Below are 24,575 nucleotides of genomic sequence, written 5' to 3'. Positions count from 1 at the left end.
GTTCCTCCTCCTGGCCACTCAGTGCGTGGGGACACAGCCACAAGGCGCCATCCTGGGAGCAGAGAGCAGCCCTTGCCAGCCAGCACCCCACTCTTAACTTCCCAGCCTCCCAGACTGTGAGACAAGATTGTGTTTTCAGGGGCCAGCGTGGTGGCACTGTGGCATAGTGGGTAAAGCCTCCACCTGCAGTGCCGGTATCCCATATGAGTGCCAGTTAAAGTCTTGGCTGCTCCACTTCCGATCCAGCTCTCTGCTATGGCCCGGGAAAGCAGCAGAAGATGGCCCAAGTCCTTGAGCCCCTGCACCCGCGTGGGAGACCAGGGAGAAGCTCCTGGCTTTGGATTGGCCCAGCTCCGGCCGTTGCAGTCAATTGGGGAGTGAACCAGCAGATGAAAGATCTTTCTCTCTCTCCCTGTCTCTGATGCTCTTTCAAATAAATTTTTTTTCAAAGAATATAAAAATTTATAATTAAGAAGAACTTTATAATTAAGACAACAGAAAATCTTTGGGGCCAGCACTGTGGAGCAGCAGGGTAAGTTGGTTGGAGTCCTGGTTGCTCCCTTTCTGATCCAGCCTCCTGCTAACTCACCAGGATAGGCAGTAAAGGATGGCCTACACACCCGGCTCCTGCCACACACGTGGGAGACCAGGATGGAGTGCCCAGCTCCTGCCTTTGGCCTGGCCCAGTTCTGGCTATTGCAGCCATCTGGAGAGTGAACCAGCAGATAGAAGATCACTGTCTTTCCCTCTGCTTTTCAAATAAATAATTTTTTTTTAAAAAAGCCAAAAAACAACTGCAAATTTTCTTTTAAATATGTTTTTGTCTAAGGATAAAAGTCAAAATTCCTGTAATCTCACTCCTGCAAAACTCACTTAAAAAAAAAAAAAGATTTATTTGAAAGAGTTACAGCTCCCTGCTAATGGCCTGGGAAAGCAGCAGAGGATGGCCCAGGAGGTTGGGCCCCTGCACCTGCATGGGAGACCTGGAAGAAGCTCCTGGCTCCTGACTTGGCTTGGCCCAGCCCTGGCCTTTACAGCCATTTGGGGAGTGAACCAACAGATGGAAGATCTCTCTGTCTCTCAAATAGATTAAAAAAAAAAAGTAAACCAAAACGTGCCATGCCCTGGTCTGCCTGAAGACGACTACACGCAACTCCGGGTATCCGTTTACACGGGAGCTTCCCGCTCCGCGTCTTTTCGCCCTACACTGGGCAAACAGTCCTGCGGTCCAGCACACAGCGGCCTTTGACCTGTTTCCTTGTCCTGGGTCGGCTTCACAGCCACCACCCAACCGCCACCAGCTGGCGACGGCGACCTCTGTCCCGCCCCGGGCCTGCCAGGGGCGGGGCCGGAAGTGACCGTCGCCTAGCAACCGGAGCGCCGCAGCGCGGGGGAGGAGCCTGCGAGACGGTTTCCTGGCTCCGTCGTGGGGGCGGCTGGGGTCTCCCCAGTGGGCAGCGAGGTTTGCCAGGGAGCGGGCGGCACTCCTTTCCAAACCATGCGCCATCCCTCGCGACTTTCCCAAGGTGGAGGCTTCCTGCTAAGGATACAACCCACCTGCCGCCTGGGGAAGGGAGGCTGGGAGGGGCGAGGCCCTCACTCCGGGGAGCAGGCGACGGTCAGGGCGAAGGAGCAGCCGCAGCCTCCTTTTACCCAACACGCTTTATTTTCCTTGGTGGCTGATCACCTGGAGTGTAAACAAGCCCACGTCCCCGGGGGACCAGCGATCTCAGGGCTTCGACGTGGGCAAAGGCAGCGAGTGCTTTAGGAACGGACTGGCTGCTTCCCGCGTCCCGGCTCTGCTTCGCTGGGGAGAACTGAGCCTCTGCAGGGACGGGAACCAAGTGTGCGTGGGCGGAGGGCGGAGGGGAGGCCCCGGAAGCCGGGGTCTGCACGCGGCCTGGCCCCCCCCCCCCGGTGCTCAGAGCGTCAGCCCGCGCTCGCTGAACAGCTGCTCCAGGGCCTCTTCCAGCTGCCGGTTTGTTCCCCGAAGCCCCTTCACCACCTGCGCCGCCCACTCGAAGTATTCCTGCACTCGAGGTTCTGACCACCCTGCGCGAGAGTGGACAGGAAGCTGCTGGCCACTTCCGGGAAGGTGTGGTGCAGGGCCCTGGCCCGAGCTCCCGATGGGCCGATCTGTGCTGGAAACCTCAGAGGGTGGCCGGTGGGCCCAGCGGAGCCACCTCCGGCCGCCCTCCCTTCCCCCAGGGCCAGCAAGGGAGTGCGGGTGGGGAGCGTACCCTCCGGGGTGCAGCGCTTCAGGTCTCTCAGATTGTACAGCTTGTCGGCCAGCTTCACCAGTTTGGCCCCCCGGCTGCTGTGGGGCGCGTGCTCCACCTGCAGCCGCTTTCTCTCCGGCTTGGGCAGGGTCTTGTCGTCGGTCACCTCCTCCACCAGGCGCCGCACCTGCGCCCCAAAGTGCAGCTCCACCTCGTCCAGGGTGGTGTCCGTGTCCTCCACGGTGTCGTGGAGCAGGGCCGCCTGGGGACAGGCTCCCGTTCAGCCAGGCGATGCCAGGCCAGGGGTGCCCACTGCTGAGGGTGTGTGTGTGGGGGGGGGGCCTGAACCCTCCTGAGAAGTGGGGCAGTTACCTGTAACACCACAATGTCAGTGATTCCCGCCTCATGGGTCAGGATCCGAGCCACACCTGGCGGGGGGATTGGGGTTGGGGTGGGGATGGGGACAAAACAGGAAGTGAGGCCGGAGGGAGCCGCGAGATGGCGGCTGTGGGGTCGTGGACAGCCAGGCAGAGACCCCCTCACAGGATGGGCGACCCTGGGCAAGTCCTTTACCCTGCTTGGGTGTCAGCCGTGCGAAGGGGGCAGTCACGCTCACTGCGCCGGGTCGCTGTGCGGCCCACCTGGCCGCCACACGGACGCTGCCTGCACAGCGCTCGGCACAAAGTGGGCGCTCACGGAAGCGCACGGCCCCCGCGACCCCTGCCGGGTCCCCCCTCCAGCCCCCGCCCCCAGGCGCCGCGACGGTTGCTCCCCGGCCGGGCGCGCCCACCGATCGGGTGGTTGATGTAGGGTGTCCTTTCGGGGTCCTTCCGGCGCTGCTGACGGTGCTTGCGAGCCGCGAAGTCGGCGGCCTCCAGCAGCTGTGCGGCCTCCGAGCCCATGGCGCGGGTGGGGCTGGCCACTGCGGTCGCGGGCTCTAGAGCGCCCCCTGGCGCCGCGGAGGCCCTAATTGCAGCCAGCTAAGAGTGGGCCTGGGGCTGACATCCCGGGCACGCAGGACCACCGGAGCGGGAAGCAGCGCCCGGCTCGGCGTGTCCTGCTGGGAGTATACAAAAAACGAAGCGTGGCTCCCTGGGAGCCCACAATAAGTGGAAAGATATGAAAAAAAAAAAAAAAAGTAGCCTCACAGTGTACCGAGCCCGGGGCACTCCACCCAGCCTCGGAGGTCCGAGCCGGCTTCCACCAGCAAAGATTAAGCGATCTCCAGGTGCTGGGAAAACAGTTCTCCCTGCAAGCATGAGCCAGGAAGCCCGAAGGCCTGACCTGGGAAAGCTCAGCCTGCCCTGGGAGCCCGGCCCAGCCGCAGCCATGTTTCTACAGGAACTGCCCTGGTTCTTGGCGTTGCAACAGAATTTGTGTTGGCTGTGGAGAGCCATTAGGGCTCCTCCTGCTCCAGTCCCCAGGCACCCGCCTCGGCACCTCCCCTGGGGGGGGGGGGCAGAGGGTGGCAGGTGTTTGTCCCTGTTGTCCTGGGAGCATGACGCTGTGAGGCCCCAGGTAGGCACTGAAAAGACACCGAACTCAGCCAGCTGGTGGCCACGGGGCTTCTGGAAAAACTGCCTGCCTTAGGGATGGCAGGTACGAAGGAGGAGGGGTTCGAGGCACCTGGGGACCCCCAGAGAGCTTCTCGGTGAGATGGAGTTGCCTGGTGGCCATGCACCATCCAGTCGGATTGGGAACTTCTGTTTAGGCGGGCGGCTGGGCCGGGTGAGGCTCAGGGGAAAAGTTACCAAGCAGGGCTCACCCTTGGTCTCCATGTAGTCTTGCTGGTTGCTACACTGCAGGGTTAGGGAGGGAAGCTCCACACACGTGGAGCTGGGGTCCCTGGGGGCTGAGAGAGAGGGGTGAGAACTCCCAGGGCTTCCACGGGCAGCCAGGGAGCTGCAGAACAGGTGGCAAGGAGCACGCCCAGCTCCTGGTGCCCCTCTGTTCTGGGGGCTCACGGCCCCACTTCTCGCTCACCCTCCGTTCCGGGCCGGTTCCCCTTGCGCTCAGAAAACCTCAGGCGCGAATTCCACCGAGAGACAGAAACCCGGTCCCTTTCACCTCTCTCCAGAAGCCCGGGAGAGAGCGGCTCCATCAGGGTTGTGGGCCGGAGGGCCTCGTGGCTTTGATCTTGTGTTCTGTCTGCAGCCGCGGCCGGGCCGAGGAGATGCTGGGGTTCCTAGCACCAGGGCGGAGGCCGAGGTGACCTCTCATGGGCTTCCAGAAGAGGGGGCCCGGCCCCTCGCCCACAGGCCTGTGGGTGGGGCTACTGCTGCTCCTGGGTCCGGGGTCCCGTGCCCGGCCCACCTCTCTCTCAGGTACTGCGGGTCCCGGGCGTTTTGCGGGCTGCTGGGGGCGGAGGGGAGGAGAAGGGAGCCTGCTCTTCTGGCGTGGGCAGGCCCCTCCCGCTGGCCTCCAGCCCCCGTGCCTCTCTCCTCAGCTTTGGCCCACCACCCCCACTTGTGCCGGACCAGCCCGGACGCCGACGGCCGCCTCCACCGGGGTTTCTTCTGCCCTCGGCTCTCCGACCCCCCGGAGGAGGCCTACTGCTGCCACCTGCGGGCTGCCGGGGGCTCCTGCTGCACGCGGGCGGAATTCGAGGCCCTGCACCGAGTCAACCTGTCCGCCCTTCCGCCCCCGCCCATCCTCAGGTGCGGACCCCAACGCGGAGCCAGCGACCAGGGGTTCTAGGATCCGGGGCTCTGTTCCCAGGTTCCGGGGTGGGGTGCGTGGCGAGTTTGCAGTTTGCGGATTAGCGCAGGGACACTGAGCGAAGTCCCGTCAATCATGATGACACACACTTCTTTCTTTCTTTATTTTTATTTATTTATTTTTTAATGACACACACTTCTGCAATGGAGAAGTGAAGGCGGGGGGCTGCGGGAGGCGGGCACCCACCCCGAGTCAAGGGGTGTGCCGTGGGGCAGAGGGGGTCGGGTGGCTCAGAAGGGCCCGTCGCGCGTGGGTCACACTCAGGATGCCAGTTCGATCCTGAGTCTGTGCGGGTGGCTTCAGGTACCTGGAAGCCCCCGAGATGTGGGCGCCAATGAGTACCTGACGGTCTACTTCTCTCTGCTGCTAACGCTCTCTCCTCTCCCATAGGGGCCCGGGCCCGCTCCTAGCGCTGGGCCTCTACAGCCTGCTGCTGGTGGCCCTGATGACCACAGACCTGGTGCACTTCTGCCGCGGCCGGAGCCCGCGCCGGGGCCGCCGCGCACCTCCCTCTCGGTCCTCCGCAGCCCGCCCCCTGCGGGTCTCCGCGTGAACACGCGAGGCGCGCCTGGGGCTCTCTCTGCGCCTGCGCACCGAAGCCTGCGCCTGCGCCTGCGCACGGAGCGCCCCGCCCCTCCCGGCACGTCCTCTCCGTGGCTCCGCCCCTTCTCTGACACAGCGCTGGGCGGGGCCTCTCGCCACGGCTTCCGGAGCCTAGGCCCACCCCCGCCCCAGAGACTGCGCCTGCGCGGGGAAGGGACACAGGCTCTGCGATGACTGTGAGTGGTCCAGGCACCCCCACCCCGAGCCCCGGCCCGCCGTCCCGGGGTGCGTAGCCGCCTCCCGCACCTCCGCGCCATCACCCCTTGCCCCTTCCCTGACCATACCCTGGCCACCGCCTCCCGCGTTCCTGGCTCTGCACGGCGCTCGCCCGCGGGCCGCGCTCCCTCCTCTGCCCCGAGCCCACCGCGACTCGGCCCGCCGCCCCCTCCCCACAGGCCAGCTCGGCGGAGCAGCTGCGGAAGGAGGGCAACGAGCTGTTCAAATGCGGAGACTACCAGGGCGCCCTGGCGGCCTACACCCAGGCCCTGGGTCTGGGCGCGACGCCGCAGGACCAGGCCGTCCTGCACCGGAACCTGGCCGCCTGCCACCTCAGGCTGGTGAGGAGCCCCAGCCTGGCCACCCCGCTTTGTCACATGTCTGGGGGGGCCGCGGGATGGATGGTGGGGGCGCGGGTGACTGCCGCGTGGCCGGTCCCGGGGGAGGGGAGGACCCTCCGCTCAGGCACCTGCTCTCTCCCAGGAGGACTATGACAAAGCCGAGGCCGAGGCATCGAAAGGTAGGCGAGCACCAGCTGTGACATGGGCGACAATCCTGGGGCCACTGCATCACCACCCGTCTGCTGCTGTGACCTCCCCTAGCACGCCTGCCTCCTCCCTTCGCACTTGCTGGGGCGTGTCCTTTTCCACAGCTACCTTTACCTTGTCTGAGGCTGAAGTACCGAGCCCCACCTCTGTCTCCCACCTCCCCACCCCTTCCTCTGGCCCTCCAGAGCTTTCTCTTCTGGTCTCGCCCGGACATGGTGGCCTCTCGGGTGCTGACAAGCTCCTGTTTGTGCTCAGCCATCGAAAAGGACGGCGGGGACATCAAAGCGCTCTACCGGCGGAGCCAAGCCCTGGAGAAGCTGGGCCGCCTGGACCAGGCCGTGCTGGACCTGCAGAGATGCGTGAGCCTGGAGCCCAAGAACAGAATCTTCCAGGAGGCCCTGCGGAACATCGCGGGCCAGGTTCAGGAGAAGGTATGGGCGAGCTGGGCACTGAGTGGTGGTGCCGGGTGGTGGTGCAGGGTAGGCACAGCTCCCTGGCCGTGGGCGTACAGGATGGTGCCCGGCGAAGAGCAAATTACAGGTGCAGCCTGGTGCTGGTAATTGTCACCGCTTAAGTGGTGAGACTGGGGGGTCAGGGGCTCGTGTGACTGCTGGCGGGGGTGGAAATTGGTACATTGTCTGGAAGTTTTAAATGATCGTATCCTGTGATCTAGTATATTTACCCCCCCCCCCCTCTTTTGGTAAGTTTTATTTACTTATTTATTTGAAAGGCAGAGTGACAGAGAAGGGGAGAGGTGGAGAGAGAACGCTTCCATCTGCTGGTTCACTCCCTAAATGCCCGCAACAGCTGGGGTTGGGCCAGGCTGAAGCCAGGAGCCCTGAACTCCAGCCAGGTCTCCCACGGGAGTTCAGGGACCCAAGCACTTGGGCTGTCTGCCACTGCTTTCCCAGGCGTGAGCGTTAGCAGGAAGCTGGATTGGAAGCGACTAGACAAGACAGACCAGGCACTCTGATATGGATGTGGGTGTCTAAGCTGCAGCTTCACCTGCCCACCACAAACCCCTACCCCAATGTCTTTACTTCTTGCTGTTTCCCCTGGAGCAGGGGCGAGGGAACCTTTTGTTTGCCAAGGGCCATTTGGATCCGTCTACCATCATTTGTGGGCCATACAGAATGATGGACTTACATAGCAGCCTGCTGTAGGTTTGCAGAATTTTGAGTCCCTTCTGTGGTTGCCTTGGCCAGAACAAATGATTTTGCAGCCTTATATGGCCCAGACACTGGACGTTCCCCACCCCTGCCCTAGAGAGGCCTTGCCTGTGTGCACGAGTTTGTACCCGTGTGTTTATTGTAGCCTCGTTTCTAGTAAGGAAAACTTGGAACTCGCCTAAATGCCTGGCAGGAGGGGAATGGCTAAATACCAGGGTGATGTCGTCACTACAGACTCCCGTGTTGTGGTTACTCAGAACAGGCGGATCGGTGGCAATGGAGAAGCCGTCCAATGAGGAAAGACTGCCCAGTAGCACACAGGGTGTTAAAACGATCCCCCACACCGAAAACTGCTTTACCCTGGGGCGTGGGCATCCAAAGGAAAGGATGGGTATATCAGATGGTAACACTGTGACCTCTGGGGAAGCAAGGGGATTGAGTGGAGTCCCTGCGTCATCCCTTAACTGTTTTAAATTTGAGAGGCAGAGATAGAGTTCCTGTCTGCTGGTTCTCCCCAAGTGCCCACCACGGCCAGAGTAGACCAGGCTGAAGTGGGAGCTGGGGACCCAGTCTAGGTCCCCCACGTGGGTGGCGGTGAGCCAGTTATTCGAGTGGTTACCAGTGTCTGGCAGGAAGCTGGAATTGGGAGTGGAGCCAGGACTTGAGAGGGGCCCAGGTGTGCTGAGGACAAATGCCTGCCCGTCAGTATTAAAGAACCGTGTGTGGTACACGTGTTTCAAAGCTGGTGGAAACGGAATCTAACGATCGCCATGAGCTACCGCCAAGCCCGTGTTAAGCAGCTACTTTGGTCTTAAAGCAGGCGTTGGTCCTAGCCGTTAAGAGGCAGCTTGGGATGCCTGCGTGCCCTGTTGGCGTGCTTGGGTGCACACCCAGCTCCGCTCCTGTTTGTGGCTTCCTGCTAATGCACATCCTGGAAGACAGCAGTAATGGCTCAGTGATTGGGTCCCTGTACCTTCATGGACCTGCCAGTCAGCCTGGCCCCGCCCTCTAGTGGGCATTTGGGGAGTGCACCAGGAGTTAGGAGTTCCCTGCCTGTGTCTCTTTGCATCTCAATTAAGGGATAGGGTGGGGGAGTATATATGTATGTATATATATATGTTTAAGCTGTCTTAAAAAGTGTGCTGACACGTTATAAGTAACATAATGGAAACACTGTACTGAAGGTCGAGAGCTAGGAAAGCAAACAGCTTTTCTCTCGATATCAGCGCTGTGTGATTGGCAGCGGCTGCCTAGAGTCCTGTGTTGAGAAGGACCAGGAAGCAGACTGCCCGGGTTTAGCAGGGGAATCCACCACCAGTGATTAGTCATGTCTGCCATGGATGAGAGAGGCGGAGGGGAAGGTGGTAGGTGTGCTGGCCTTGTGCCACTGCCTACGGCCAGGATCCTGGCAGGAGTGGGACAGTAGGCCTAGGACTCTGTCACCCTTTCAGATTTTTTTTTTTTTTAAATTTTTGACAGGCAGAGTGGACAGTGAGAGAGAGACAGAGAGAAAGGTCTTCCTTTTGCCGTTGGTTCACCCTCCAATGGCCGCCGAGGTAGCGCGCTGCGGCCGGCGCACCACGCTGTTCCGATGGCAGGAGCCAGGTGCTTATCCTGGTCTCCCATGGGGTGCAGAGCCCAAGCACTTGGGCCATCCTCCACTGCACTCCCTGGCCACAGCAGAGAGCTGGCCTGGAAGAGGGGCAACCGGGACAGGATCGGTGCCCCGACCGGGACTAGAACCCGGTGTGCCGGCGCCGCAAGGCGGAGGATTAGCCTGTTGAGCCACGGCGCCAGCCCAGATTTTTTTTTTTTAATTAATTTATTTGAAGTACAGAGTTACAGAGAGGCCGAGGTGGGGGAGGGGGGTTTCCATCCACTGGTTCATGTCCCAGACGGCCAGAAGTGTACTGACCTGAAGCCAGGAGCCAGGAGCTTCCTCCGGGTCTCCCACGTGGGTGCAGGGGCCCAAGAACCTGGGCCATCTTCTACTGCTTTCCTAGGCCACAGCAGAGAGCTAGATTGGAAGTGGAGCAGCTGGGGCTAGAACCGGTGCCCATACAGGATGCCGGCACTGTAGGCAGCAGCTTTACCTGCTGCGCCACAGCACCAGTCCCATTCAGATGATTTTCTAAAGAAAACTCCTGAGTAATTTTGGAGCTAAAGAGCATGAGCACGTCCTCACAGCCTGCTGAGTCCCTTGCACCAGGTGTAAATGCCAGTGCTCACGCCGCCAGGACAAAGATGGCCCCACTGGGGGCGAGTTTCCTCATAGCTGTTGCTTCCCAAGCAGGAAGTAACTCGGGAAGGAAAGCAGCCGCGGGGAGCTCAGCAGGAGCTGCTGGGCGAGTCTCTTCCGGCCCAAGGTGCTTATTGGGAGTCCATGCATCCTCACTGGCCTCCCAGAGATGGCGGACAAGTGGGGACACGCAGTGTCCGTGGCCCAGAGGTGATTTCTTCCACGCGTATGGTTTCATCACAGGTGCGGTACATGTCCTCAACGGACGCCAAAGTGGAGCAGATGTTTCAGATACTCTTGGATCCAGAAGAGAAAGGCACCGAGAAAAAGCAGAAGGTACGGGCCCCGGACTCCCGCTGGGGCTGCCCGTCACAGTCCGCTTCCTGTTTCCTGCCGGCCTGGTCTGCTGCACCTGGGCTCATGGGGCCTGGCCAGGAGCTCTGAGGGCCTGGGCCCTTGGCGAGAGCCAGGGAGAGGGTGCGGTATTTATGGAGCTCCTTGCCGGCCAGGCCCTGTGTCAGGAGCTGGGGGGGTGGGGGTGGTTGAGCCACGTCCCGTGAGGCTCTGCGGGGGGCTCAGGACCCCATTTACTCCAACCATCAACCCCGAAGGCAGGCTCTGCCCACTTCCTGTGGAGGAAGCTCAAGTCCAGAGAGGTTACATTCATGGCCAAGGCCACCCAGCTGCTAAGGGAGGAGTGAGGTCCAGCGCTCGGGGCTCTGCCCTGTCCCAGGCCGTGCAGTTTCGTGGTTGTGACCCACATCCTCTGACACAGGCGTCTCAGAACCTGGTGGTGCTGGCCCGGGAGGATGCTGGGGCTGAGAAGATCTTCCGCAGCAATGGGGTTCAGCTCTTGCAACGCCTGCTGGACACGGGAGAGACGGACCTCATGCTGGCTGCTCTGCGCACCCTGGTTGGCATTTGCTCTGAGCACCAGTCACGGGTAGGTGGGCAGCTTCAGTCCTTTCAGCCGTCTGTCAGTCTGTCCCTCATTTGATTCCAAAAGAATCAGAAAGTAGAGGCCTACGACTGGAAAGGTGAAATTAAAATGGCGCACATACACCAACATGCACTGGGATGGAGCAGGGCCAGGAAGAACAAACAGCCCACAGCACCCCGAACACTCGCCCAGCGTGCACGTGCAGGTGTGGCCCAGGCTTTCCTGCAGCTGCTCACACGAATGTAGCTGGCCACTGGCTCCTTCAGCGTGGTGCCCAGCAGAGTCCAAAGATCCAGCTTGCATTTCTTCCTCCCAGGGGTGATGTGGTCAGTGACGGCACCAGAGCATGCTGACCGCAGGGGCAGTGACCTGCTTCTCAGCGTGGCCCGTGGTGTCCCCAGTCCCGCTCCTGGGCCAGGGTGGTGAAGTCTGTGCCCCAAGCTGCCTCGTCCTCAGAGCAGGAACTTGACCCCTGGGTGCTGGGGCAGAGTCTAATCGTGAAGTGTTGAGTAAAAGCTTGTCAGGTCAGGCTTGGGCTGTGTTTCTGGGTCTCCCGTTGCTAAGAATGGGAAAACCGTGTGAAGGAACAGGCCCAGGCAGACATGCTGGGTTTGCCCAGCTCAGAAATGGGGTGGAGAGGCCTTGCCGGCCCATCTCAAGCATTCTGCATCCCCACATGGACAGACCTCAGTGCGGGACTGGGGAGGGATCGGGTGTCCGTGGGCCTGCTGTCCGGTGGCTTTGTCAGGTTGACGTGTCTCCCAGTTGCTCAGAGCCACAGCACCAAGCAGAGCAGAGGGAGTGGGGGACTCCTGAGGACTGTTTCCTTTAGGAAGTCTTTCCATCAAAAATTTTTTTAAAGATTTATTTATTTATTTGAAAGAGTTACACACAGAGAAGACAAGGCAGAGAGAGAGAGAGTCGTCTTCCATCTGCTGGTTCACTCCCCATTTGGCTGTAGCAGCTGGAGCTGAGCTGATCTGAAGCCAGGAGCCAGGAGCTTCTTCCAGGTCTCCCACGCCGGTGCAGGGGCCCAAGGACTTGGGCCATCTTCTACTGCTTTCCTAGGCCATAGCAGAGAGCTGGATTCGAAGTGGAGCAGCTGAGATATGAACCAGTGCCCACGTGGGATGCTGGCACTGTAGGCGGTGGCTTTACCCTTAGGCCACAGCACCAGCCCCTCCATCAAAATTATCATGGCAGCTCCCTGGCTCATGCCGTAAGACACTTGGAGCCGGTCTTCCCACCTGGATGTCTCCTGACTGTCTGGCCACAGCTCTGACTCATGGTTAGGGATCTCCGAGCTTGCCCTTCCTCATCCGGAGGCCTCTGTCCTCCTCTCTCCCACCCCAGACGGTGGCAACCCTGAGCGTGCTGGGAACTCGACGAGTGGTCTCCATCCTGGGTGTGGACAATCAGGCCGTGTCCCTGGCCGCCTGCCACCTGCTGCAGGTCATGTTTGATGCCCTCAAGGAAGGCATCAAAAAGGGCTTCCGAGGCAAAGAGGGCGCCATCATTGTGGGTGAGTGGGAGCAGCTCTGGGGCCCTTGGGTGATGCTGTTCTGGGAGGGAGGGGCCTGCCTGCCAGGCGGCCTGGTTCCTTTGGGACCTGGTAGCCACAGGTCATTCGGGAATATGGGGCGGTGATTCCAAGTGGCCAGGGTGTCTTAGGGGAAGGCAGAAGCTCAGCCCGTGGCCTGGACGCAGATGCCCCTTCCCTGTGGCTCCCTGGGGTGGTGGGGAAGGTGGAGGATCAGAGGGCCAGGCCACTGTGGAGCCCACTGGTGTCGTCTTGTTGGCAGATCCCGCCCGGGAGCTCAAAGTCCTCATCGGGAACCTCCTGGAGCTGCTGACGGAGGAGGGGGTCTCTGGCCAAGGCCGGGACAATGCCCTGACCCTCCTGATTAAAGTGGTGCCCCGCAAGTCTCCTAAGGACCCCAACAACAGCCTCACCCTCTGGGTCATCGACCAAGGTGGGTGAAACAGTTTACAGACACTGGCCTGGGTGGCTGACATGAGGGATGTGGCAGCCGAACCCAGCCACGTGCCTGCAGCCGAGTGCATCCCGGGGGCGCTCACCCTGCACCTCTGGGGTCAGAGAAGCACTAGTTGAGGTCTAGTACGTCATCTCGCACTGCTCTTCCCCCCAGAGACGGACAAAGTGAGCTCGGCACAGGCCCTGCGTGGGCACACCTGTGGGACACACCTGTGGGTCCTTCCCAGGGCGCTTCAGCGTCTCTTTCCCAGTGACCCTGCAGCAGTGGTACTAGGTCCCCCTCTGTTCATTCTTTTCTTCTCCTTTTATTTTTCTTTTTTGAAGATTTACTGGGGCACGGTATTGTGGCTTAGCAGGTTAAGCCACCACCTACGATCCCAGCATCCCATAAAGGCACCAGTTCATGTCTGAGCTGCTCCACTTCCTGTCCAGCTCCCTGCTAATGTGCCTGGGAAAGCAGGTTGAGTTCCAGGCTGCTGGCCTTGCCCAGCCCTGGCCATTGTGGCCATCTGGGGAGTAAACCAAAGGTTGGAAGATCTCTCTTTTTCCCTCTCTCTCTGGAACTCTGCCTTTCAAATAAATAAATCTTTTTAAAAAAATTTTATTTGAGAGGAAGGGAGAGAGAGACCAATCTTTCATCATCTGGTTTGCCCTCCAAATGGCTGCAACAGCTGGGGCTGGGCTAGGCTGAAGCCAGGGGCACAAGGACATAGGCCATCTTCCGCTGCTTTCCCAGGCGCATTAGCAAGAGCTGGATCAGAAGTGGAGCAATCGGGACTCAAACCAGCACTCAGAAGGGTTGCTGGCTGTGGCACAACACCAGCCCCTGATACCTCTTATCCGAGGTCGCACAGATGAGCAACCGGGAAGCCCCAGGGCACTGGGCACCGGGCACCCTGGGCTGGGCCAGCATTCAGCTTCACTTACCAGCTCTTTGCCTGACCCTCCAGCTGCCACCCAGGTAGTGGACCAGCTGTATAGATTCTCGAGCTGCTCTTTTTTAAAAAAAATTTAAGATTTTAATTTTATTTATTTGAACAGCAGAGTGACGGAGAGCTTCCACCTGCTGATTTACTCTGCAGATGGCCACGGTGGCCAGGGCTGAGCAGGGCCAAAGCCAGGAGCCTGGAGCTCCACCCAGGTCTCATGCTGCTCTCCCGGGCATGTTGGCAGGGAGCTGGATCGGAAGTGGAGCAGGCAGGACTCAGGCTGGGACTCGTGTGGGATGCCGGTGTGGCAGGCACTGGGTTAACTTGCTAAGCCACACGTGGGTCCTGCTGAGCTGCTCTTGATGCTGTCGTCCCAACTGTGACTCATCCGGGGGAGCCGGGGCTGCTTCTCCGCGCGTCTCCTCAGAAGCCACCTCCCTTTTCCTGTGCTGGTGGGCGCTGGTGTTCTGTGCCTGGACAGGCTGTCTTTGCAGGTCTGAAGAAGATTCTGGCGGTGGGGGGCTCGCTGCAGGACCCCCCTGGGGAGCTCACGGTGACCGCCAACAGCCGCATGAGCGCCTCCATCCTTCTCAGCAAGCTCTTCGACGACCTGAAGTGTGACGCCGAGAGGGAGAATTTCCACCGGCTCTGTGAGAACTACATCAAGTACGGCTCCCGCGGGAGAGCCCCGGCTCCGAGGGGAGGGACGGCAGGGAGAGACCAGCCTTCGGGAGGCCACAGGGGCCACACAACGCGTCCCAAGCCTGCATCCTGCGTCACAGCGGCCCCACCAGGCTTGTTCTTAGTGGATTTTGCGAGGACACGGCAGGCCATCAGGCGCTGAGCTGCTCCCTGAGCGCTTACTGCACACACGGGAGCCGGGCACTGAGGTGTCTGCTCCCACTCAGGCGTCCTTACCCTAGGGAGCTCAGAGCTGTGCAGGACACTGAGCAGTTACACAGTGACCAGAGCGCCTTCAGCTTCTTTTCTGAGATTGATTGATTGATTTGAAAGGCAAAGACAGGGAGAGACAGAGCTTCCATCCACTGGGTTGCTGCTCCAATGGCTGCAACGGCCGGCGATGGGCCGGGACTGGGCCAGGCTGAAGCCAGGAGGCGGGAGCTTCCTCCAGGTCTCCCACATGGATGCAGGGGCCCAAGCACCTGGGCCATCTTCCGCTGCTTTCCCAGGCCATAGCAGAGAGCTGGATTGGAAATGCGGCAGCCAGGGCTCAAACCAGTGCCTGTATGGGGGGATGTTGACGTCACAGGCAGCGGCTTTACCTGGGGCCACAACACCAGCCCCAGTTTCATAGGCGTAGGAAGGGACTCGAACAGGAGTCTGTCGCCGGGCACAGCTCAGATGAAAGCAGAGGTAGATTGGCGACGGTCGCCAGGGTGGAAACACCCGTCTCCCCTTGCAGCTTTTCTTGCCGCTCTGCCCAAGTCCTGTGTGTGTCTGCCCCGTGGAGGGATGGGAGGGGAGGGGCATCCCTTTCCTGCTTTCGTGTGACAGCTGTCGTCCTGTCCCTCAGGAGCTGGTTTGAGGGCCAAGGGCTGGCCGGAAAGCTACGGGCCATCCAGACGGTGTCCTGCCTCCTGCAGGGCCCTTGTGACGCCGGCAACCGGGCCTTGGAGCTGAGCGGCGTCATGGAGAGCGTGATCGCCCTGTGTGCCTCTGAGCGGGAGGAGGAGCAGCTGGTGGCTGTGGAGGCTCTGATCCACGCAGCTGGCAAGGCCAAGCGGGCCTCCTTCATCACCGCCAACGGCGTCTCGCTGCTGAAGGACCTGTACAAGCGTGGCGAGAAGGACAGCATCCGCATCCGGGCCCTGGTGGTGAGCCGGGGCGGGCGGGCGGGCAGGCGGGTGGTGCAGCCAGGTGCCGGCCCGCTCTGTCTCGGGGCGCGGCCTCAGCCCAAGACTGGGCCTGCAGGGGCATGTGCCGTCCCCAGGAGCGGGAGGCTCAGGAACTGTGCAGGCTCCGTGCGCCTGTAGCTGCCGTGCGCCTGTAGCTGCCGTGCGCCTGTAGCTGCCGTGTGCCTTGCACGGGCACTGAGCCCCGCGTGTCTTCCTCCTGTGAGGCTTTGGCCTTGGCTTAGTTCCTTTGCAAAGACTTTCTGTGGATGGTGTGGAGAGGAACTGCAATTCTTCCTGTAGACTGGGAGGGGCTGGGACCCAGCTCAGCCCTGTGGCCACCCCAGCAGCTGGTCTTACTACCAGAGGCTCTAGAAGGTAGCTTGGTGTGTGTGGCCCCCTCCCCAGGAGCAGTGGCAGAGTGCCAGGGAGAGAGCCCAGCCTCTTCCCTGGGCCTGGCAACCGGTCTTGCCCTCTTCCTCCAGGGACTCTGTAAGCTCGGCTCGGCTGGAGGGACCGACTTCAGCATGAAGCAGTTTGCCGAAGGCTCCACCCTCAAGCTGGCCAAGCAGTGTCGGAAGTGAGTAGGCCCGTGTGGCTGTGGCTCCCCCACAGCTCGGCTAGGCCCCAGAGATGGAGGCTGGATTGGGGGTGGGGCCGCCTCACTGCCCCCGGCAGACCCTCCGGGGTCCTGGTGCATGGACTGTGTCCGTATCCATGAGGTGCCCTGGCCCTGGCTTTCCCCCATTGTCCTGTGTGCGCCTCTCCCCGCCCCAGTTCTGAAGGCCCAGCACTGTCCTGCCTGCCCGCAGGTGGCTGTGCAATGACCAGATCGATGCGGGCACGCGGCGCTGGGCCGTGGAGGGCCTGGCCTACCTCACCTTCGACGCTGACGTGAAGGAGGAGTGCGTGGAGGATGAGGCCGCCCTGAAGGCCCTGTTCCAGCTCAGCAAGGTAACTCCACGGGTCCCTGCTGTCACCCTGGGGACTCTGTCCGGGAGCAGAGCTGGCAGGACTTGGCCAAGGGCTCCTGTGACTCCAGGGAGGAAGCGCCAGTGGCCCGGGCGGCTGCTCTGTGGAAAGATGGAGTCAGGAGGTCAAGTGTGTGGGCTCCCAGTGCCTGGGGCCGGGGCAGTTCCCGGAGCCCTCCTGGTGTCCAACCTAGGGTAGAGTGGGCTCTGCACCGCCCTAGCCGACTGACTCCCCTCTGCCCCGCCAGTCTGAGGAGAGGGCCGTGCTGTTTGCCGTAGCCTCAGCCCTGGTCAACTGCACCAACAGCTACGACTACGAGGAGCCCGACCCCAAGATGGTGGAGCTGGCCAAGTATGCCAAGCAGCACGTGCCTGAGCAGCACCCGAAGGTGAGCCGGCTGCCAGAGGGGCTGGGGGCTTCCCCACCATCAGGACTGCTCCTCCTGGGGCTCCCACAGCCAGAGAGCGCCTTGTTTCCGCTCTGTGCTTCCCTCTCCCTGTCCAGCGAGCCCAGGCCTCTCTCTAAGCTGCCCCCTTCCCCAGGACAAGCCGAGTTTTGTGCGGGCCCGCGTGAAGAAGCTGCTGGCGGCGGGCGTGGTGTCAGCCATGACGTGCATGGTGAAGACCGAGAGCCCAGTGCTGACCGGTTCCTGCAGAGAGCTGCTGTCCAGGTGAGGCTGCGCCGGGGGAGCCCGACCTCTCCTGCTCCCACGCCTTGGGCTGCCTGGTGACCGCCCAGGGAGCAGGTCCTAGGCTGCCTGCCTTGGCTGAGCCTGGGGGTGACCCTCCCCGCCCACCCCCTGCAGGGTCTTCCTGGCTCTGGTGGAAGACGTGGAGGACCGAGGCACTGTGGTCGCTCAGGGAGGGGGCAAGGTAAGCCGGCCTGGGGGCTCCTTCCTGGTCCTGGGCCACCGTCGGCTAAAGCGTGACTCAGTGGCTGCTGTGCCGGAGAGGGCGGTTAAACGTGGGATGGAAAAGCATTTACCCCAGCAGGAGCGACCTCCTGTGGACTGAGCCTTGCCGAGGGCTAGGCGGGCTCCTCGGCATCCCTCACTCTTGCTGAGGCCCTGAGCTCCCCTCCTTCCCCCTTGCCTCGCTTCCTCTGTGGCCCCAGCACCCCGCACTGTCCGCGTCTGCCTGCGTAGGTGTTTGAGCAGGTGCTGCGGGAGCTTCGTGGGGGACTGCAGACAGGGACGAAGAGGCTGAGCGGGGAGAGAGGAGCAGCGGGGCTGCCTCTGGCCTGCGGATGGGCACCCGTGGTCTCGTTCCCACAGGCGCTGCTCCCGCTGGCCCTGGAAGGCACTGATGTGGGGCAGACGAAGGCGGCCCAGGCTCTCGCCAAGCTCACCATCACCTCCAACCCGGAGATGACCTTTCCTGGAGAGCGGGTATGTGTCTAACTGCCCTGGCCCTGGCCTCTCGTGTGCCCCCTCACCGGACCCTGATGGCCTGTGGCCTAACCTGTGGCTCCTCCTGGGGACCAACAGGAAGTGGCAGCTTTGCTGTGCCCTGGAGTGGGGAGGGAAGCCTCAGAGAGCTGCACTCTTACAGTGGACTCCCCCGGATGGGATGGGGGGTCTGTGGCCAGTGGGCCTGACAGACGGGGTTGTGTTATCACAGATCTACGAGGTGGTTCGACCCCTTGTCTCCCTGCTGCACCTCAACTGCTCAGGTCTGCAGAACTTCGAGGCACTCATGGCCCTGACAAACCTGGCGGGGATCAGCGAGAGGCTCCGGTAAGGCCCCGTGGGATGTGGGGCCTGGGCTGGGCTTCAGGGTTTGGATGAAACCCCACAGAGCACTTTACAGTTTGGAAAACACGTGTTGGCTGCTTGAGCCTCCTCTTCTGCAGGAGACAGGCAAGGGAGGCAGCAGGGCCTCGGGCGGTAGCGTCGTGGGGTCTGGAGTCTGACTCCACGGGTTCACATCCTGGCTTCGCCAGTTCCTGGCGTGTAGCCTCCAGCGAGTTACCTCCGTGTCCGCCTGAATGGATGACCTGGTACCGAGCTCGCAGTAGTGGTGAGGAGAGCTCAGTGAACACACACGTCAGCGTATCTAGTACGGAGGTGCTGGGCCTGCAGCTGTGAGCCCGGCCAATACAAACATCGTAGCTGTTGTTGCCAATTGGCACCTGTGGCACATTTCTCACTACTTGGCCTGTTTTCTCTTTTGCGAAATACAAGGGCACTTCAAAAAGTTCACGGAAAATGGAATTGAAAGTTTGTTTTGGTGCAGAAGAATTTGAAATTCATGCATGAGAGATCTTCAAGATGTTCATGGTAGTTATTATGCTTTAACTTATTTATTGAAGAAGTATCCCCTTTGTAATAAAAGGATCTATTCATTTATTTGGAAGTGTCTGTTACAGAGACAGCTTCTCTCCAGAGGCTGGTTCACTCCCCAAATGGCTATAATAGCTGGGGCTGCGCCAGCTGAAGCCAGGAGCCAGGAACTCCCATCCAGCTCTCCCCCATGGGTGGTGGGGACCCAAGCACTTGGGTCATTTTCTGCTGCCTTCCCAAGCCACCAGCAGGGAGCTGGATTGGAAGTGGAGCAGCTGGGACTTGAACCGGTGCTTATGTGGGACGCTGGGGTCACAGGCAGTGACTTAACCTGCTGTACCACAGCGCTGGCCCTGCAAGCTAGTGTTTATGGAGAAACTAGGCATTGGTTGCACAATTTTTTTTGCACCACAATAAACTTATCCTTTAATTCCATTTCCCGTGAACTTTTTGAAGTGCCTCTGTAGTCATGATTCACTGGCACCTCACCGTAGTGCTGGTCAGGATAAGGGCTCAGATGTTGGCCATTAGCCTCACCGTCGCCACTACCCTGGTCGCCTGCCTCCTAGTTCTGAGCGTTTTCCTGAGCCTGGTTGGAAGGCTGAAAACCACTGCAGTTCCTACTTGGTGCTGAAGGAGGGGTCCTGGGACGTCAGCTAGGGAAACCATCACCAGGGCTCAGTCGTACGGGGATGTGGCGAGGGGGTCGGGGTGGACGCGGGAGCTCTGATGGCGCCAGCCCCTCCGCCTCCACCCCACAGGCAGAAGATCCTGAAGGAGAAGGCTGTGCCCATGATCGAGGGCTACATGTTTGAGGAGCATGAGATGATCCGCCGGGCAGCCACGGAGTGCATGTGTAACCTGGCCATGAGCAAGGAGGTGTGGTGGGGCCCAGGGGCCACCGCAGGCTGGCGGGGGGCGGGGTGGAGGCACCTGTGCCGGGTCTGGGCTCTGCACCCTGCTGACCTGGTCTGCTCCCCTCATCCGGCCGCAGGTGCAGGACCTCTTTGAAGCCCCGGGCAATGACCGGCTAAAGCTGCTGGTGCTGTACAGCGGAGAGGAAGACGAGCTGCTTCGGAGGGCGGCGGCCGGCGGCCTGGCCATGCTCACCTCCCTGCGGCCCTCGCTCTGCAGCCGCATCCCCCAAGTGGTCAGTGCCGCTCTGGGGAGGTGGGGGCGGGACTTCCTGCACCGTGGCAGTTGTGGGGGCGGGGGCAGGTCCTAGGCTGTGGGGGGGCGGTCCCTGCCGTGGTTGCGCCTAGAGCCCGTTGCCCGCTTGGTGGTCACACCTGCCCTCTTTCCCGCAGACCACACACTGGCTGGAGATCCTGCAGGCCCTGCTGCTGAGCAGCAGTCAGGAGCTGCAGCACCGGGGCGCCGTGGTGGTGCTGAACATGGTGGAGGCCTCCAGGGAGGTGGCCAGCACTCTGATCGAGAGCGAGGTGCTGGAGATCCTGTTGGTGCTGGCCAAGGGCGAGGAGGGCCCGGTGACGAGGGCCGCGGCAGCCTGCCTGGGGAAAGCAGTGGAGTACGGGCTTATCCAGCCCAGCCAGGGTGGGGAGTGAGGCCTGCCCGCGCCCGGCGCTCTCGCGCACGCTACCTGTTGCAGCACAGGGAGCAAGGACTGAAGCGGCTTTGGCCGGCAGGGCCCTGGGCTGCAGGCGCTCCTGCCCCTCCCCACTCACGTCCTCTGCTCTGCATCAGAGCCACGTTTGTCACCCAGCCCTGCTCTGCCCGCACTGCCCCCGCCTCACTCAGGGCCCTCTGTACCACTGCAGACAGCTGGGGTGGGCACAGCACTCCCGGCTCAGCCCTGACTGCTGGGGCGAAGGCAGCCTCACCAGCTGTGAGCGACACCTTGGCCAGCCAGCAAGCCTGCCCAGCCCTCTAATAAACGTGTGTGGAGCTCAGATGTGTGCCCCGTTCCTGAGCAGGGAGGGCGCTGTGGGTGGGGGTCCCAGGCTGAACCCTGGGTGAGTGTAGCAGCAGGGCCACCTCTATGGAAGAGATACAAGGGATTCTCCACCCCAGGGCCCACTGAGTGGTGTTTTTTTAAAAAATATTGGGGCCAGCATTGTGGCATAGCTGGTAAAGCCACTGCCTGGGGCATCCCATATGGGCGCCGGTTCAAGTCCCAGCTGCTCCACTTCGGATCCAGCTCCCTGTGCCTGGGAAAGCAACATAAGATAGAGTGTTCGCTCGCCCCTGTCATCCACGTGGGAGACTTGGTGGCTCCTGGCTTCGGCCTGGCCAGGCCCTAGGCGTTGTGGCCATGTGGGGGTGTGAACCAGTGGCTGGAAGCTCGCTCTCTAACTCTGCCTTTTCAAATAGATAAATCTTTAAAAAATTAATTTTTTTTGGAGTGAGGCAGACACAACTCCCATCCACCGGTTCATTCCCCCAGTGCCCCGCACAGCCTGGCAGGTGTCAGGAGCCAGAAGCGATCCGGGTCTCCCGTGGGGGTGACAGAACCCAGACCCTGCACCCGCAGCAACCTGGAGCCGGGGCTCCGACCTAGGCTTGGCCCCTTAGTCCTATTGAGGGTCAAGGGCTAAGGCCGGGTCCAGACTTCCAAACACTGTGAATTTTTGGAAACCTACAAGGTGGGTCCGGCACGGGCGTGTGCCCAGGAAGGTCCGGCCCCGCCCACAGCGCGCCCTGGTTGGAGGAACGGCCTGGGCGGGCCATCCGGGAGTCTGTTTCCGCTCTGAGGGCTAAGCCAGGTTTGGAGCTCATTGGTTCAGCAGAGGTAATTGAGAGGCTCTGAGCCAATCAGTGGGCGAGGAGAGCCCCGAGGCGCCTGCGCATTGGGCGCTGTCGCGGGCTGGGCTGAGAGGAGGGGTCATGGAGCCGTCCTGGGTTTTGCTTAAATACCTCGGCGCTCCACTGCGAGCTCGGCGGACGCCTCCGGGGGCAGGGCCACGTCTGCTGGGGGATCGCCGCCCTTCACGGGGCAGCCTGCAGCGGTCCGCCCGCGGCCGAGGGCCGGTTCCCTCCAGCGCGTCACCGCGCCCGCCAGCGATTGGCCCGGGCAGGCTGCCGCCGCCAATGGCCGGCTCTCCCGGCGCGCGGCTCTTGAATCTGGTTGCACCTGGCGCCGGCCCCTGCGCCTGGCTGTCTCCTCCAGGAAGCCTTGCCTGAGGCGGCGCAGGGCGCGGGGCCACGGTGCAGGTCAGCGGCCCGCGTGCGTGGGAGTGGACACGGGAGGGGTCAGGGGCCGCCGGGAGCTGTGGGCGCTAGGAGTGGCCGCGAAGGTCGTAGCGAGCCCGCCAGGCCCGAGCAGCGGCGCCGCCGCAGTCAGCGCCAGCCCGTGTGCGTGCTCGCCGTGCGGCCGCGTGGGTCGGCGACAGTCACGGCCCTGCCCGGCGGGGAGCACGGAGCGGGGGCGACTCCAGCCCCCGGATCGCGGGCGGGGACAAGGCAGGTGCCCCGGGGCGGCAGGCGGCCGTCGTGGGGAAGCCGCCCGGGCCATGCGCCCCAAGCCTCGGCGGGGTGAGCAGGTCAGGTCTCCCCCATTTCACAGATCCCCCGGAAGGCCGGAGACTGCGTGTCCCGCCAGGGCGCTGCCGGACATGGCCGAGGAGCGGCCAGGGGCCTGGTTCGGCTTCGGTTTCTGCGGCTTCGGACAGGCGCTGGGCTGCGGGCGCGGGCGGCAGGTGCACAGCCCGGAGCCGCTGCGGGCGGGCGCCGACGTCTGCTGCGTGAGCGCCGCCTGGAGCTACACGGCCGTCGTGACCCGTGAGCGCCCCGCGGCTCCCCAGAACGCCCCTCACCCTCGTCCCGGCCCCGGGTGCTCGGTCCCTCATCCCGGCCGCTCTCCGCCCCGCAGGTGGAGGCCGCGTGGAGCTGTCGGGCTCCGTGAGCGGTGCGGCGGGCGGCTGCAGGGCCGCGTGGGCTGCAGAGGGGCTCGTCGCGGTGCTGTGCGGCGGGCCGGGACCCGAAGCCGAGCTGCAGGCCTGGGCACCTGAGTCGGCGCTGCGCGGGGAGCCCCTCTGGGCCCAGAAGGTGCCGCCGGAGCCCGAGGGAGAAGATGGGACGCGCGGCGGCGAGGCCCGGGCCGGACCGCTGCCCCTGCTGCCCTGCGCCCGCGCCTACGTGAGCCCGCGGCCTCCGCTTTATAGACTTCTGGCCCCGGAGCTGCGGGCGCGCAGGCTGGAGCTGGGCGCGGAGCACGCCTTACTGCTGGCCGCCGGGGGCCAGGTGTTCTCCTGGGGCGCTGGCAGGTGAGTGGGGCGTGGCCAGGTGGAGGCCGGAGTGGGATGGGGAGACGTGGTGGAGGGAGTCCCCTGTGTTTCTGCAGCTGACAGGGGTCCGTCTCCCTGGCTCAGGCACGGACAGCTGGGCCACGGGGCTCTGGAGGCCGAGCTGGAGCCACGGCCGCTGGAGGCGTTGCAGGGCCTGCGGATGGCCGAGGTGGCCGCGGGGGGCTGGCACTCCGTGTGTGTGAGTGGTGAGTGACCTAGAGCCTCTCCAACAAGCCGGGGTCTTGTCTAAACCTTCCTCCTCCTCTTCCAGCTTGGGGGCTGGTCTGGCCAAGCCTTCTTCCAAACGAGCATCTGCTCATTTATGACCCCTATAAATGCCTCCCCAGTCCAACCCCTCTGCCTCTGGCTCCCCCGGCACCCGCTCCCACCTGCTCTGCCTGCACCCCCCTCAGTCTGCCACCAGCCAGAGCCGGCTCAGTCAAGCACAGGTACTCCCTCCGCAGAGCAGGGAGAGGTGGGGCCAGAATGAGGAGGTCCACTTTGGCTAGGAGCCCCCCCCCCCCAGTGGTTCCTGCGCAGCTGTGTCCCAGGTTCTTGGAGCCCACACGGAGAGGATGGGGCTGGGAGCACATGGTCTTTGTCCAGGCCCAGGACTTCGGACTTAGGTCACCTGGAGCTTTAATGAGGCCAGTGCCTTCCCCGCCCCCTTACTCTAAGTGTGGGCCTAGGTTGGCAGCCAGACTCTGGGACCCCTGGGCGGGAGGAGGGGGAGCAGAGAGCTGCAAACAGAAGGAGTTTGAGGCCTTAAGTGTGGTGCAGAGACTGAAACATAAACGCATCAAATTAGACTCCTGGCTCCAGATCCTCACCCTGTCCCCATGACCTTGGGCCTTGCCTTGGGAGGGGCAGGGGAGCTCGGGTGGATGGAGCGGGGTCCACAGCTCCGCGGGTCCCCTTGGTGTCTTTCAGAGGCTGGGGATATTTATGTGTGGGGCTGGAATGAATCAGGGCAGCTGGCCCTGCCCGCCCGGAGCCTGGCAGAGGACAGAAAGGCCGTCGTGGGGAAAGGTGAGGCCACCTCGCTTCGGGGCCTGAGAGCGCTGAGCAGGAGCGGTAAGGGCCAGCGCTGTGGCGCCACGGGCTAAGCCACTGCCTGTGGCTTCCACCTCCCGTGTGAATGCCAGTCCCGGCTGCTCCGCTTCTGATCCAGCTCCCTGCTAATGTGCCTGGGAAGGCAGTGGAAGACGGCCCACGTCCTTGTGCCCCTGCACCCACATGGAAGACTCAGCTGGAGTTTCTGACTCTCAGCTTCCCCCTATCTCAGCCTCAGCTTTTAGGACCATTTTGGGGGGATGAATCTGTGGATAGAGAGCTAACGGTCGTGGTTACAATCCTCGCACAGCCACCGGCCCGCAGGAAGATGGCCGCGAAACGGGGAGAGCAGCCGCGGGTGAGGACGGAGCCCCCGTGGCCTTCATAGCCGTGCAGCCCTTCCCAGCCTTGTTGGATCTCCCGCTGGGGGCAGAGGCGGTCAAGGCCAGCTGTGGGTCCCGGCACACGGCCGTGGTGACACGTGAGTGGGCGGGGCGGGGCGGGGCGGGACCCCTTCGGGAGCGGCGGCCCCGTGGCCTGTTCTGTTGGCACAGGGAAGTCCCTGCAGCGGGCTAAACTTCCTATGGAAGAGGTT

General features: G+C 62.2%; 3 protein-coding genes across 7 annotated transcripts in view; 2 read left to right on the top strand and 1 right to left on the bottom strand.

Annotated features, from left to right (window-relative positions):
* Positions 1-1,648: 1,648 nt before the first annotated feature.
* On the bottom strand, positions 1,649-3,138 carry HDDC3 (HD domain containing 3). Its single transcript, XM_062206279.1, has 4 exons — positions 3,010-3,138; positions 2,592-2,647; positions 2,241-2,481; positions 1,649-2,052 (listed from the first exon to the last, which is right to left on the bottom strand). Exons 1-4 carry the CDS (start codon positions 3,119-3,121, stop codon positions 1,922-1,924), a joined length of 540 nt encoding a protein of 179 aa, XP_062062263.1. The 5' UTR covers positions 3,122-3,138; the 3' UTR covers positions 1,649-1,921.
* Positions 3,139-5,611: 2,473 nt separating this feature from the next.
* UNC45A (unc-45 myosin chaperone A) lies at positions 5,612-20,624 on the top strand. The gene is made up of 20 exons (XM_062206274.1): positions 5,612-5,716; positions 5,936-6,097; positions 6,240-6,276; positions 6,560-6,735; positions 9,956-10,048; positions 10,488-10,655; positions 12,006-12,174; positions 12,455-12,625; positions 14,072-14,243; positions 15,112-15,412; positions 15,916-16,010; positions 16,243-16,384; positions 16,650-16,790; positions 16,945-17,072; positions 17,208-17,274; positions 17,676-17,789; positions 18,022-18,137; positions 19,445-19,562; positions 19,678-19,833; positions 19,991-20,624. Exons 1-20 carry the CDS (start codon positions 5,711-5,713, stop codon positions 20,246-20,248), a joined length of 2,790 nt encoding a protein of 929 aa, XP_062062258.1. The 5' UTR covers positions 5,612-5,710; the 3' UTR covers positions 20,249-20,624.
* A 1,004-nt stretch (positions 20,625-21,628) lies between these two features.
* Positions 21,629-24,575, top strand: part of RCCD1 (RCC1 domain containing 1) — a 22,885-nt gene continuing 19,938 nt past the window's right edge. For 4 of the 5 annotated variants that reach the window (XR_009867324.1, XM_062206273.1, XM_062206271.1 and 1 more), the window contains exons 1-6: positions 21,629-21,854; positions 22,207-22,421; positions 22,513-22,906; positions 23,012-23,133; positions 23,858-23,956; positions 24,291-24,461. Coding sequence is in view for 4 of the 5 variants with exons in the window: in XM_062206273.1 (XP_062062257.1) it covers positions 22,256-22,421; positions 22,513-22,906; positions 23,012-23,133; positions 23,858-23,956; positions 24,291-24,461 (952 nt within the window). In the remaining variant the exon portion in view is untranslated. The remainder of the gene's footprint in view (positions 21,855-22,206; positions 22,422-22,512; positions 22,907-23,011; positions 23,134-23,857; positions 23,957-24,290; positions 24,462-24,575) is intronic. The other variant, XM_062206270.1, reaches the window with a different exon arrangement.

Source organism: Lepus europaeus, chromosome 11 (assembly GCF_033115175.1).
Source record: "Lepus europaeus isolate LE1 chromosome 11, mLepTim1.pri, whole genome shotgun sequence".
NCBI classification, from domain to species: Eukaryota; Metazoa; Chordata; class Mammalia; order Lagomorpha; family Leporidae; genus Lepus; species Lepus europaeus.
This window is presented reverse-complemented; position numbering and strand designations above follow the sequence as displayed.